The sequence below is a fragment of the Podarcis cretensis genome (assembly GCF_951804945.1).
Source record: "Podarcis cretensis genome assembly, chromosome: 7".
Lineage (NCBI taxonomy): Eukaryota > Metazoa > Chordata > Lepidosauria > Squamata > Lacertidae > Podarcis > Podarcis cretensis.
Window position 1 is genome coordinate 3,605,032 of NC_137176.1, and position 15,351 is coordinate 3,620,382.

Sequence of the window (15,351 nt, forward strand, 5' to 3'; positions counted from 1 at the left end):
GTGCAGGAGACACAAGCGGGGCATTATCTCAGTCGCAGAGATGATGCAGTCTTCTTAGGACACTTTTCTTGTGGGGAGTTGCTGGTTTAAAAGCCTGAGGATTTTGTCCCACATGCTGCCTCAGAGGGAAGGCCTTTTTCTGTGGTTTTATCAGGGTGTGTAGTTTTCACTTCAGGGTGTTTTCAAGCAAGCAGATCTTCATGTAGAAGGCATGGCATGCTGTCATGTGAGAAATGGACGTCTTGGACCAAGCCTAATATATGAGATAAAAGCCATACACAGTTTTGATTTAAAAGGGGGGAATTTTGCTTACACCTTAGGCTGCACCCTTCCTTAAGGAGACGGGGCAGGCTTTAGCAGTCTCATTTGTGATCTGGTCCTATCCAGTCCAGTTACTTCCATTCTTCTGGCTGGAAGCCAAGCTTTGAAAGGTCCCGAGCCCCAGTCTCCTACCCCAGAGGTAGGAAGGGAGCTGGGCTGGATTCCACCACTACAGTCCTGCTCTATGAAGTTCACACATACTCCTCCAACAGGCCCTTAGTTGCAGTAACTTCTTGAAATTGTATGGCCACATTACCACAGTGGAAAGCCTTTGGGGCCTTATTCCAGCAGTGAGCAGGGTCGGATATACAAAGAATCACAGGATGTTAAATAGTACAATTATTTTTTCAAGTCAGTAAGAATTTTAGGTTCCAGAATTTCTTTCTGGACTTGCCTGATTTCTTCCCTTCCAGTAAGCTGCAGATAATGGAATGGCAGCATGTCTCTTTTGTGTATTAACCTCATGTTCTAGTTCCTGTGAAGTAAATACAGATTTGACAAAGATTATTTTAACTTGCATAAATTGCAATTCGGCCCCTTTTCTGCATAGGTTGTGGCAGCCTGGAATACAGTAAAGTCCACTGAACAGCTCTTGCATTTTAGATGTACTTGAGTCAAGTATTACATGACTTTGATATAATGTCTCCCCCTCTAGGAATGGGAGATGAAAAATGGAACATAAAGAAGTAAGATCGTCACTAGTGCCCTGTTTCGTATGGCTTAGGATGGACTGAAGATTTACCTGCACCATGATGTAAAGGGTTTGTCAATCCTGTTCAGTTAGTGGTCAATATAGGTTTAATACAGCCAAGAGGAGGGCCATCTTGAATGTGTCATTTTTGTTACTGTGACACTTCTTCCGGAAATAACATAATATAAAAGGAACATTTTAAATGGTTACGTAGATGGATCAGGTTAAACTAGCAATTGTGTTGGATGGAATTTGAGATTGGCATGTTTCAGTACTCATTTGAAATAGTTTTAGATAGCTTTAATCATTTGGTACAAAATCAGATGTTGGCTCTCTGTAGAAGTTGCTGGATAAATGTGGGGATTCTCAACTCTGTGGCATTCATTCAGTTCTTACAAGGTTTTTAAAGCAGAAGACTGAAAAACTGTAGCCGCTGTGGAAGTCCTGCACCTGCTGTTTTCCATGGTGATGAGAGACCAAGAAGGATAACACAACTGAAATATTACCTTGGTACTAGTGTAGAACTGCTTCTCCCAGCTGTACTAGAAAGAGCTTCCATCGTTTTTAAATGTTATTTTTGAAGATGTTTTTATTTTCTTCAAATGTTTTAGATGGATTCCCCACTCCCACAAAAAGCCAATAGAAATGGATACCACTTCACACAAAGTAAACAGGATCAATAACTCTCTACTTCAAATTCCCCTCCAGAGTTAAAGTTGTTTTGAGGAGGATAGATAGGAAGAAAATAAGGAACAATCTAAAGAACAATTAATGTATCATTGCATTCAGAAACATTCCAAGGAAAAAAAAATCTGATTTTTAAAAAATGTTACACCCCCCTTTTTAAAATAATGCCACTTTTCTCTCAATGCTAAAAGGTAAAATTCTTTCAACCTCCAATGAATGCTTAGAATAAACCAATTTGTAATTGTTATCCTTAAGCACCTCTTCTCTTCAGTGATCTCTGCTTAGAAGATGGTATGTGTCCCTGTATTTTTTAAAGAAAACAATTTAATGTTTATTTTTCTAAGTTTATATGACGTTTCTTTTTCCTGCTAAAAGCATGAGTTGTAAGCCAAGAAGTTTGCAGCTGAAAACCCACTTCAGCTGTGAACTTGCTAGGTGGCCAAGGGCTTTGCCTCACCACCCAATCTGCAATATGGGGATAGTAGTAATAATCATCATCATCATCATTAATGATAATGATACTGGCCTATCTTGCAGGGTTGTGGCAAATAATGTATGTGAAATGCTTCAAACGCTTGAAAAGTGGGATATAAATGATCATTTATTATTCTGCACCTCCCAAAGAAATGTCTCATAAGTGTAACAAAAATTTTCTCTGGTACTGCTTAGTATATCTGTTGCCTCAGTCCAGAGTTTTGTGTGATCTTAGGAAAGCACACAGCTGCTGTGCGTATGGGCTGCTCCAACGACTTTCCCTCTTCAGGCATATTGTGTAAGGCAGCTAGGAGGCAGCATCCACTGGCAGGTGCTTCTGGCTCCTTCTGTTTCTTTCCTGAGAACAGACGGAAGAGACCACGATAGGGAGGTTTACGGTGTGATCCTAACCATGTTGACTCAGAAGTAAGCCCTATTGAATTCAGTAGGCTTACTCCCAAGTAAGTGGGGTTAGGGTTGCAGCCTTAGTTAGAAGGGATGTGTCTCTGAATTCTTTTTTGCCTCTTTCTGTAAGCAGGCAGGCCTTCCAGGGAGAGCGTCTCTTTATCCCTTCTGTGGAGCTGAGTTCAAGTCAAGCTACAAGATAGGCAGGACACTCTCCCGCCCTGCTGCAACACTGAGCAGGCTGCTCTTCCGACCTACCTGCCACTTTGGGGGTGCTCAGCTAAGAGCCAGAGCAGGAACAATCCCTCCCCAAATGACAAGTTTTCCATCCTGCCCTCCCCTGCAACTCAAGGGGTCCAGGGCACCCCATCACCATGTCAAGGAGGAGACAAAGCTCAGTTCAGAACACAAGCAACAGAGTTTTAATTTTATGTATGTATGCATTTTATTTTAATAAGATAAGTAGGGGAGGGGGAACTACTCAAGAGAGGTTGCAGCAATCCTCTTTTGAGTCTTCTGTCCCAGCAGTATTCTTCCACATAAGATCAGGTAGGCCCACCAGGGACTTTCCAGAAAGGAATATCAGGCCCAAAGTGAAAGTTTCAGCCACCACCAGAAACTGAGGATAGGGAAGGTCAGGTCGTAGGCAAATGGCACCTTCTGGATGAGTGCTGTGTTACAGAACATTTTTATGTTTGGTTTTATGCTGTTTTATTTCCTGTGCTTTACAAATCCAATGAAGGCACCCCATGGGCCATAGGATGCCCGAGATCCTCCTGGTTGGTGGAAAGAGAGATCTTTGATCCTAAGGGGGATCTGACGTTGGAGTTCTCCTCTGTGCTGTCATGACAACTTCAGTAGCCAAAGGATCCACAGCCTCCCGGCTCCCCTGATGTCCCCAAACCAGGGATTAAAATTACGTCAGCCCATCAGTTCACTCCATTTAATTTCCAATGGGAGGGAAATTGTGTTTAAAAATCAAGGCCAGAGGTGGGGGATGGGACACCCTTACTTTCACCCTCCCTGTTGGCAGGATCCCTCCAGAACATGGAAGAAGGTGGATAAACTGACTTTGTTTTCCCCACCCAAGCCTTGAGATGTGGTATATATTGCATAGTAGAAGCAGGAATTAAAGCAAACTCATACAATCCAGCAGAATGTGTAAAATTGTAATCAAGACCAGCTCACATTATATGCTGAAATGCTCAGACCTTCCTCTGGTGCTAAAATGACATCATAGTTGGAGACGACAATCCACAAATGGGGTGCTATGAATTAAAGGGTCATCTCCCCCCCCCCCGCTGGCCACCACCTGCCTAACTTTAATTGGCCGGGGCTTATGGAGGAGGGCCTCAACTTGGACAGGCTGGTGTGATGAAAGGCGGCTCTTTTACACAGTTCTGCCCTCCATCTGCATGATTTCCACCAGAGGAAGGTTTAAAATTCCCATGAAAACTCCCAACATGTTCCTCGTGCTCCTGTGTTCCTAATCTAATCATTCACACTGACCACACTGTGAAGCTTTGAGGCACTGTCTTTGTTCAAAATGATTAGAGCCAGATTTGAGTACAGGACCATTTGTTTTGCTACATGTATATTGAATCTGCCGCTGGTGCCAATGGGTACCACTGTGCATACAAAGAATTAGAGGGCTTTGTTTCCTGCATTTGGGACTGGAAAGGCAATCTACTGTCATAGTCCATTGGTGCCCTACTGACCAGCTGGCTTGGATTGTCTGCCTGTGGAGGGGGAGCAAACAAAATATCCCCAGAAAGCCCATGCTTTGCTTTCATATTGAGGAAGTGATGAGGGCAGCTCTGCCCATGCAAAGGAATTTGTATAAGGTCAGCCTCCACTGGTGTCCTGAATGGGGCAGCCCATGGACGGAGTTGAGTAAACCCTGTAGATGCATCACTTGTTGCAAATTGGTCACATAATAACCTTTTTGTTAATTTCTGAAGCGTGTAGGGAGGATAAAATGCTCCCTGAAGAGGTTAATTGTGGCAAGCACTGCCCACCTCTCTCATTCCATGTTCTTTTTTCCTTTAGTTCTCTGGCCTGTATGGTGGTTTGGCAGGGCTTTACAGACTGTGGTGTGCAGAAAGGTCATCTATATCCCACAAATGTCCCGTGCAAGGAAGCGTATACAAAATTTATTTTATTTAGGCAAATTATTTTAAACTAATTTATTTGTATATTTCATTAAATGTTTAATTTATAGATGTACATATTTATGATATATCCTAGACCTTAGATCAGCACGTTTAATAAGGAAGCAGCTTCTGTTGCTGTCCCTTTTAAACAGATCACAGAGCACAATAACTAGAATAAATTACCAGATATGTGCAATTTTATTTTTCCCTTGTGAAACTTACTTTGAGCAGAGTGTGTATTCTAAATTTCAGTTGCTGCATCTTCGTATCCGCCCCCCTGGTTGGTAAATTTCACTAAACTCAGGCCCAAGACAGACGTGCATAGCTTGAGGAGGGAGCCTGCTCTGCCTCTGCAGCCTTTTAAGGACAGGTGCATAAGTGAATGAATGAAATGAAGGAACATCAGGTATACCTCCTGTTCCCAGTAAAAGTAGGCTCAATGGAGTTCTGATTGGCTAACCCTTTTGACAAGCACAAAGTTACCTCCTCATCTGAATTAGCAGAATACTAATTGACTGGTTAGTGTGGCCATCAAAAAGCAGGTGTCCCCCCCCCCTTTTTTTTTTTTTTGGTTAAAATAATAATATATATGTATTGGTGCATTTTTAAGAAGGCATAAGAATGCATATCTAAAAATTCTTAAGACGTGCAGAGGACTTTTTAAGAAAACACAAAAGCCTTCCCAAATAGCAGGGTGTGAATGGGAGGACAGGAAGAGATGGAGGCGTCTTGGGCCTGAGAGGGAAATGAGTCCCTGTGTAGTTACACCATTTGAGGAAAACCTTTCAGCAGAGTGAGGGTTTGTGTGTATTGCCCTTAATGCAGAAGGTGGGGGTTTGTTTGGTATGCTGACTTTGCAGGAACCATTTTCGTAACTGTATTATTGAACTTCTTCTCCACGAGAGTTAGTACTTTTCAAAAACAAGGCATTGTAAAAGGATTGTGATGCCTCCCCACAGCCCAGTGGGATTCCTTCTGATGTCCCTGCTGTTATTTGGTTTTTGTCTTGGAAGTGCCAGGTATATACAAATAATGTACAGTATGGATTTATACAGATAAAAAAGCAGAAACAAACCAAAACAGAAAGAACCTCTAAATAGACCATATTAAATGCTGTGAAATATACTCCACCCCTTTCTCAGTGTGTATGTTTGTGTGTGCGCATGCACAGTATAGTGCTGTGGCAGAGCTCTGAATGGCCAGAAAGGCCTCTGGATGTGCTTCCAGGTGAGCAGTTTCATTGATTTTTAGCCTGGGTAGAAGGGTTCCTGTGCAACCTTCTAGATAAACCAGCTACAAGCATTCTGTCATGCTCTGCTGCGATTTAGAAAAACATAATCCAGGATAAATCTGCAGATTGGAGAGAGATCTACTCCTCACCTGCTCCCCCCCCCATTCCCATCATGCATTTCACACAGGCCTTTAGCAAAGGTTTTACTAATGATCAAGAATTGCTTTAAGAAAGTGGTTTTGTACACTGCATTTCTGTTTGTGAGGACATTTTACTGATCTAGTATTCCAAAATAAAGTATGAATCAGGAACTGTTTTTTATTTTTGTTATGGAAGTTGTAATTTATGTCGTTGGAAGGGGATGTGGGTCTACTTTTTAAATATCAGGTTATGATTTGGGGAGCAAGACTTTGCAAAAAATAATTTTTTAATGTATTAATAATTCTGTATCAGTCTTCCATTATTACCAAACCTACCAATGGATCTGAGTTGTTTGACTTAAAAGAAAACTCTTGTATTAAGAATGTAATTATTTTTATGATTGTATTTTCAAAGACAAAATCGTATTTAAAGTTTTCCATGAAGAAGGAACACTAAAGCAAGGGGATTTTTTGTGAGCTGTTATTATTTTTTCATATCTCCTATGTTTTATTTCATTGTCTTTTACATTTCATTTCTCAGTGTTGGTGTGGCTGCTGTTAGTTATCAAATGCTGGGTCAAGAGCAATCACTATCTTCTGAGAAAGACAATAGAAGTTTGTAGAAGCCCAAATTGGAAGGAGAAAAGGGCCACACGAAATGCAGGCCTTACTTGTTTTAGTTTTTTACCTTTCTTTCCCAGAAAATAATATGACAGGCACCTAATTGGTGTAACACATTAATTGACATTATTAATAAAAATACCCTGTGAAAACTCAGCCTTTGTATCTTAACTGTTTGCTTTTCTGATCTGTTGCATGACAGCTTTTTGGTGATGTCTTGAAGGTGCTGGGAAGTTATTTCTGTCTCTGGGTTACACTGCCAACATTAGATTGGTTTAGAATAGTGGGGGGAAACACAATAGCCTTCCTCTACTACTGGAACATACCTCTAGCATGCAGCTGCCATCCAGATCACACTTTGGTTTGATCTGGGCCACCTCCAAGGCAGGTGCCACTTGGGGAAATGAAAGCAGAAGCAGAAATATGTTCAGAAGCTCACATTTCACCTACAAGGTTAAGTTGGGTTCCGGTGATAAGAGTGGAAAACCTTCAGTGTCAAGAGTGTGTTTTGCTTTCACCATCTTTGGCATAGAAGTAATTACCTCTGGACCCCCCCCCCTCGAGTTTCCATGCCCCACCCTGCTCTATGTTCCTTGTGGCCGCAGAGGGTGGGGCGCAGGATGTGATGGCAGTGCTCCAATGGCAATTCTACGCAGCTTTTTTTCTTGGCGTGTTCAAGGGTGTGCAGGACCGGCACCTGGTGGGATGCTGGAGCCAGTGGGATGGCTTTGTCCTCCTCACGGGACACTAGGCAGGAGCAAAGAATTGTGTGAAGTGGGCTAGGCTTCCCCAGTTTTTTCCTCCTGCCTGGCGCAGCAGCTCATTCCTCCTGGCTCTCCTTTTTCACCAGATAAGTCTATTTCGTTTCTTCTCATTTTCAGTTTAATTTCCTTCCTTGTCATTTTCTCTAGATTCCTGTCTTTAGAAACCAAAACCAAAACCCCCCAACTCTCCCTAAAACCCATTTCTTCCATTTGCTGCATTATTATCTTTTACCCTGTTTTTAGGTAATCCAGAGTTCCTGTGAACGTCTTTTTCTTTCTTTTTCTAGCCTCTCTCACCAGCACCTCAGCACCACTCTTTACTGCTGCAGTGCTTTGGTGGCTTTTGCCACCAAACTGTTTTCTTCTCCTTGGTTTCTTCTTGTCCTTTTTTTCCTATTTAGTGCTTGGATTTAAGGGGGTTGTTTTCACTTCTGGCAGTTTGTTTCTTTTTTGCTTTCTGTGTTGCTTTGGTGCACAATGGCCCTGAAAGCCTGTGCGCCTTTTTTCCTCAGATCACAAAAGCGATAAGGGAGGAGCCCTTTCCCCATGGTTTCCTCCTTCCTTCTGCCACCACAGCCACTAGCTAGCCCTTTCTACATTGATTGGCAACTCTGCCCTCCTGGTCCATGGTATGGCAGATGGAGTGGGGCCTCTACATTTCTAATTTTATCCCCCAGATGGCTGCTTGCGTGTAACTGAGGCAGCTGGTGGACTATGCCTATTCCTCCTCCTGGTCCACAGTGTAGCAAATGAAGTTGAAAGCTTATAATTTGCAATCAAGGGCTGTGGCTCTCTAGTCTTTCTGTCTGTGTTGTGCTTCTCTGACTATTATGGAGCCCCTAACCCATTCATCTCCATAAGTGATGATAAGAATGAGGATTTCCCCTTGCCTTCCTTCCCAACCGTTTTTCAGGAATAGGAGGTGGATGATGATAGGAGGGAAGAATTTATGCAGGATGAACCTTTTTCCATGAGGCTGTTTCAGGAGGCTAGTGCCCTCACCCTGAAACGTAAAATAATTAACTGCTCAACCTGACAAATCAGTCACTGAACCAGAGAGTGATGTGTATTTGTTAACTAATAGCCATATCCCATCCAGCTTCATGTTGGTTCCCTCAGTGCTTAAGGCAGTAGTTAAATCTGAGCTTGATGCACTCTAAAAAAAATTCTGCCTTAGCTAGCAAACTGTATGACTTGAATCCTGAATTCATGGCATATAGTCTTCTCCTTCTATAGACAGACCAGTTTTAAATCTGTCCTTGCAACATCTGGTTCCCAGAAGGAAATGCTCAACTTTGGGACACTACTGATAGGAGAATTGAATATGCCTTACTAAGACCCATGATGCAGTGGCCCTCTCTATGAGAGCTGCCTGCATAGCATCCTCATGTGCTCGAGCATATATTGCTTGGTTTGAGGATCTGTTGCAATCTCCTCCTCACTATCCAGCTCAACAGCAGCAGATTCTTGCCAAACTCCTTAAAGCTCAAGTATGGCAAATGCTTCCATAGACTTCATGCAGTTTGCAGCTAGAGCAATGACATCCAGGTAGCTGTAGATGCACTCTGTGGCTGAAGTCCTGGAATGCTGGTGCTGCCGCTAAACCTTTCCACTGAACCCTTTTCAGGAGGTCAGCTTTTTGGAGAAGCGGCGTTGAAAGATGCCTTTATAGAATCAAAAGATAGGAGAAAAATCTTGCTGACCCAAAGAGATGACAAGCGCCCAACCAGGTGTTTCTTCCAACTCTTCTTGCTTTCATAGAATCATAGAATCATAGAGTTGGAAGAGACCACAAGGGCCATCGAGTCCAACCCCCTGCCAAGCAGGAAACACCACCAGAGCACTCCTGACATATGGTTGTCAAGAACTTCCTGACAGTAAGAGCTGTTTGACAGTGGAATTTGCTGCCAAGGAGTGTGGTGGAGTCTCCTTCTTTGGAGGTCTTTAAGCAGAGGCTTGACAACCATATGTCAGGAGTGCTCTGATGGTGTTTCCTGCTTGGCAGGGGGTTGGACTCGATGGCCCTTGTGGTCTCTTCCAACTCTATGATTCTATGATTCTAATAATTTATAATAATTATATAATAATTTATTTAATAATTTATAAATAAATAATAATTTAATAATTTATAAATAAATAATGATTTAATAATTTATAAATAATAAAATATAAATAATAAATTTATAATAATTTATTATTTATACCCTGCCCATCTGGCCTCTGCATGTACTCTGACTCAGAGCCTTAACTTTACCCCCTCAAAAATAAAGACAAAATCAAGGGTGTCAAACAACTTTTAATAAAGGAAATTTTGGGGTACAGTTTCTCAGAACAAATGCAAATTTGCTGTGGGATACAGCAATGACCTGCTTAGATATTTTGATGTAGATGTGCATAAAGCTGCATTGTGCACCTTATATACTTATTTATCAAATCAGTGGCTGCTCCTCATTCAGAGTCTTCAGCTACTTAGATTGAACTATTTATTGTGCAATTGAACCATAGTTAAGTGTTAACATAAAGTCTCTTCAAATGTTTTAGTTGCTGCTGCTCAAAACCAGAACACATCACTACAAAATTGCCACTACAAATATACAAAAATATACTGGCTTCTCCATCCTACCCACCCTCTAGCCAGTCTGGCAATCAAGACTCCTCTTTCTTCCCACCCCTTATGTCTCAAGAGACCTGGCTAATGTTATCTAAAATAGTAATAGGAAAGTGTGTCTGGTATTATCACATCAAAATTAGGTGAGGCAGAAGTAAAAGTTCGGAAAACTTGTGATGCTAAATAAAAGCATATAAACATATTAAACATATTTCTGAAATCTGAGTACAAATCACTATTTATACATTATTCCTCATGCTCCTGGACGTTTGGAAGGTAACTTACACCTTCATGGCCTGTATAAATAAGCATCACAGTTGACTCAAATCTACATGCAGGAGCTGAAAGCCTTTAGTGTTACTGTATTTCCATATAAAGAGCCGCAAGCATTTCTCATGAGCCTAAAGTCTAGTTCACATTAATAAACAAATGTCATGGTTACTATAAGCATAGCGGCTTGCTGTGAGGGTGCTGTGATAAGAGGGCGACTGAAAACTGAATTTGACCAGACTGATAAAATGGTCATGCATGAGCTCTCAACACATATTTGAGGGGCAGGATGTCATATTCTCATCACTCAGGACTGTAGTCTTAGAAGTGCCCAGACGGTAACAGTGGCCAAGACCACCTTCCTCCAATGCTATCCAATAAGAGCGGCACTTCCGTTTATCAGGAACCTAGCAAGCGTACATCAATGGACTAAAAGAGACTTACCGGTTTGCCTTCAGGGAAGATTCAGGCATGTCAACTAGTGCAGAATGCATTGCATCAGTCCCCAGAACATTTAGAGTCTTCCGCAATGTGTACTCATTACCTTCTGGATCCAAATTCAAGGCTTGTGATCTTTGAGAGAAACACCAGGGTCAAACTGTCTAGAAAAGCATTCTCACTTCTTTTTCTTAGTAGCTGACCCTTCTCCCAGATCCGCAGCTCCTACCTGAAGACTCCCAGAAGTCCAAGCCTCAGCACTTTTTGGATGCATTGCAAGATTGTCTTAATGGGATTGTTCTGCATTCAGAATGAGCTGGGCAATAATTCTAACAGGGCATAAATGCTAAAGCCTAATAATAGATGCAATACTATACGGAAAGTTGCAGCACTTAGATTGAAGATTCCCTTATCTGAGGCATTGTTCATACTGGTGTGAAGAGCAAGTCATGGAAGAAGCTTGTTCCATGGAGTTTTGTAGTTAGATGCTCATACGAAAAACTATTTAGAATATCAGCCAGGGCAGGCAAATTGGCTGGTGCCAAGCCATTCTGACTGCTCATCGTTTTATACATATAATTTTGGAGAAATCAAATTAATTCCTCACTTGTAGTTATAACTAAGACAGTGGGCAGCAAGAATTAACGAAATAAAGCCAACTGCAATGCACACATCTCTCTTGCCAAAGCCCAAAGTGTACACACACAGTGGATGAAATCCAGAGTACACTAGGTGTGCCTCAGTCCCATTGGAACCATCAGAATGAAAACACAAGACAGTTAAATCTCCACTTTAGCCACACCTTACTTTGGCAGGATTGCTTCACAGTTCCAAAAATGTTCTCAGGGCAGATTTCTGACAAGCCTTCAGGGGTTGGGGTAGGAAATTCCATAAACATGAAGCAGCTATTGCCTCTCTTTCTTTCCTTGATGTTTGTAGGTAGTGCACAGATGGAATCTCTTACAGAAATGCCTCTTGAGAAAAGACAATAGCACAGCAAGAATGAAGAGTGTGATCATTAAAGAGGCCCTGTGTAGGCTTTTGGCCAGCATTAGTATGTGAGGGGAAAGACAAATCTCTCTCCTTCCCTCCCCCGCCTTATCTTGGGTTATTGCAGACTAAAATGGGGAGGCAGGAGTCCTGGGGGAGAAACCCACCCTTTGCTTCCCTGCCAATAATGAACTACAACTGTTTATAGCAGTTCTGGGACCCAGGTTCCACACGCACATCACCAGGACCTCACAAACTACTGAAAATATACACTCTAGATTGTTGTAACGCAGGGCTGAAAGAAAACTCACAGGGTGCTAACAGGAGTGACCCCCTTAATCCAGGTTCCTGGTGCCTACATGCTCAAAGATTGGAGGTTACTAACTGACAATGATTGAATGAGCCAGTTTACATAGCATGTTAAACCATAATGGTTTACAATGAATGGAGAGATCTCTGCTCTTTCACTCACCACCTAGTTTGAGTGGGAGCAACCAAGCACACCCCTCCCTAGTTCAGTGTTGGGTCTGAAATGCAGACTGAGCAAAACCACAATTCGCAAGCCAAGAATGAACCACAACCTATGGTTTGGATGTGATGCTAATCACCTTGTGTTGCAATCATAGGCCGAGAGGGGAGGAGGGATGTCTGAGCCTTCTGTGAGTTAACAGTAAGCCATCAACTACAAGTGAATGTGGAGCCATAACATGCACTGTTGGCCCTCATCCCTCAAAGTACATGCTGCACATTGCATGTGAACGATGATTGAAACGGCTAGATTCAGGTAGGTAGCCGTGTTGGTCTGATGCAGTCAGTATATATATAAAAATAAAAAAATTGTCCAGTAGCACCTTAGAGACCAACTAAGTTTGTTCTTGGTATAAGCTTTCGTGTGCCTGCACACTTCTTCAGATACACCGAAACAGAAGTCACCAGACCCTTATATATAGTGGGAGGGTGGGGTGGGGTTTTTCTCAGGAGGGTAGTAGGAGATGGGTGATTGACTCAATGGGTATGGTAAACCTGTTGACAACTGTTAACAACTGCAATTAGTCCTAAAGGAAAAAGCAAGGGATAGTATGCAGATGATTAGCATATATAATGAGACAGGAATCCAATCTCTCTATCAAGACCAGGTCTTGCCATAGTTTTCAGTTTAGTGATAAGTTGTAATTCAGCAACTTCTCTTTCAAGTCTGTTTCTGAAATTCTTTTGTAATAAGAATTGAAACTGGGCTAGAAAAGTAGCAGGAGGCAAATCCTAAGCAGTCTTACTTGCACCTCAGTTCACAAATTAATGGGTTTGGTCATTTAATTTTGATAATTTAATAGCCCCGCTCTTCAGGCCAGGGGCTTCCTGGGTGTCTCTTATATTTCACAGAATCATAGAACTGTAGAGTTGAAAGGGACCACGAGAATCATCCAATGCAGGAACCTTTTGTAAAACATGGAGCTTGAATCCACAACCCTTAAAGAGTCTTATGCTCTCCCGACTGAGCTATCCCAGAAGACTTTTCAAAAACAAAAAATGCATATTGTCAGGGGTTCAGGAGCAGAGACACAGGGGAGAGAGGAAATGGAGAGCGAAGGGGAAGAATCTGAGGGCAGCGTAGGGGAGTATGACAGTGGCCCAAGAGATTCCATGAGCTTCTCCAGCGATTCAGAAGATTCCCAGAGGGGGGCGCCGATGGCCAGGGCAAGGGGGGTCCCAGGGGGGACACACCAGAAGCAAGGGGCCAGCGGGGACTCCCAAAGCAGCAGCGGGAGATCAGGACCAGTTCCCCCACCAGAGCGGAGTGGGGGGGAAGAGTCCCATGAATCAGGGCCAGCGTCTCCTCCAGTAGGGAGAGAAGATGAGTCAGAGCTGGCCACGCCTCCATCGCAGAGTGAGGGAACGGAGGGGAAGTCAGGTCCAGCTAGCCCCCCCGAGGGGGGAAGCAGTGACAGGAGCAGTGTAACGGTCAGGAGAAAGGTTGCTGGCTGGGCGCGCGCGCCAAGTTCAAATGTACAGGCGCGCGGGACAGCAGGAAGCACGGATTGGGGGCCAGGTCCTAAAGCACGCCGGAGGCAGGGGGAAGAATCCGGGGACTCAGCATCAGAAGAGTCCAGAAAGGGCAACACCCCAGCGGACAGGCGGACCCAGAGGAGGAAAGAGCAGAGGAGGAGGTGGAGCAAGGCTAGAGTCTTAAACTGGTGTCTGGGGGGTGGAGATTCAGACGGAGCTTCAGCGGTCTAGGGTTTAAGACGTAGGGCTGCACGCCGCGGCTTTGAAATCGAAACTGCGTTTCAATAAAGACTTTTGTATATAACAACGGACTGGCGTTGGTCCTTTGTGAGCTGGGACCTCGGGCAGCCCTGACACATATGATATCACATATCAAATAGGAGTAGATCATACCCTCCAAGTGTCCCAATTTTCCAGGGACAGTCCTGGCATTCCGAAAGCCATCCCCGCTTCTGATTTGATCCTGGAATGCCCCTATCTCCCCGCCCCCAGCACTGCTACCACTAAGCTGAAGGAGAGGAGGAGCTGGCACTTGTCCTGAGCAGCAGCTGCGAGGGAGCATCCCGTTGCCTCTCCAGGGCCGCTGTTGCCAGTCTCCTCCCTGGGCAGCTTGTAGAGGCTGCAGGAAAGTGGGAGAGGAGGAGGAGCGGCTGCCCCTGGGGCCCAGCCTGCCTGGCCCATCTGAGAGCAGGGTCGCGCAGGACAGCAGGAAAGGGAGAGGAGCAAAGTGCATGGAGTCTTGCTTTTTTTTTATTTTTTTAATGCTTTGTGCATCCACATCTAATCTTTCTCAAATGTATTTATTGATGTGCGTTTTTCTTTTTGTAAGCATACCAAAGAATAAAATAAAATAGGGATTAAGAGGGTTTCTCAGAATGGTGGAGGGCTTGTGTGCTGTGTCCCCTTCTGATAGGAAATGCTCTGTGGGTGGGAGCACAAAATGGGGGTCAAGGAGGGTCCGTTGGTTGGGGGGGGTGGAGTGAGAAATGTCACTATCTGGAGCTGAAGAATGTTGGAAGGTACGGTAGATACATCGGTGAAATAGGCAGTGAACACCACACAGGTGATGTTTTGCAGATTTTAGAGATGTTTTGAAGCAGCAACGGCTGTCTTGTTTGTTGGTGCACAGCTTTTTTCAAAAGCATGTTGATGGATAAATACTTAGCTTGGTTCTTGCTCTGAAGGATTTAGAAAGGGCTACGAAACTTGATAGAAACACAGACATCCAAGTCCACCTGTCCATAAAAATCAAAACTATCAGGAAATATATATGTTTTCTAGTGGGGGTGATCTGAAAGCCTGTCTTCTTGTTATGTATTTTAATGTACAAAATACATGACACATGGCAACACACATGCCCCCTTTCTCCCTTTCAATAATGTTTTCTCTGTATTGGTAGTGTTCTGGAAAGAATCTCCAGGTGTAGTTCATTCTTGCTGCAATAACCACCCATTTTCTCTTAGTCATCAGAGAAGGTACATTCCAGTCAAAGCATCTCTAACTCCCATTGCTTTCCATAAAGAAGACTGAACTAATATGCTAATATCTCCCACT

General features: G+C 43.3%; 1 protein-coding gene across 5 annotated transcripts in view; it reads left to right on the forward strand.

The window, feature by feature from the left end:
* AFAP1 (actin filament associated protein 1) overlaps positions 1-6,879 on the forward strand; it is a 52,682-nt gene extending 45,803 nt beyond the window's left edge. For all 5 annotated transcript variants that reach the window (XM_079983523.1, XM_079983526.1, XM_079983525.1 and 2 more), the window contains one exon: positions 977-6,879. In XM_079983523.1, coding sequence (XP_079839649.1) covers positions 977-1,003 — 27 coding nt within the window. In that variant the 3' untranslated portion in view covers positions 1,004-6,879. The remainder of the gene's footprint in view (positions 1-976) is intronic.
* The last annotated feature ends 8,472 nt before the right edge of the window (positions 6,880-15,351 follow it).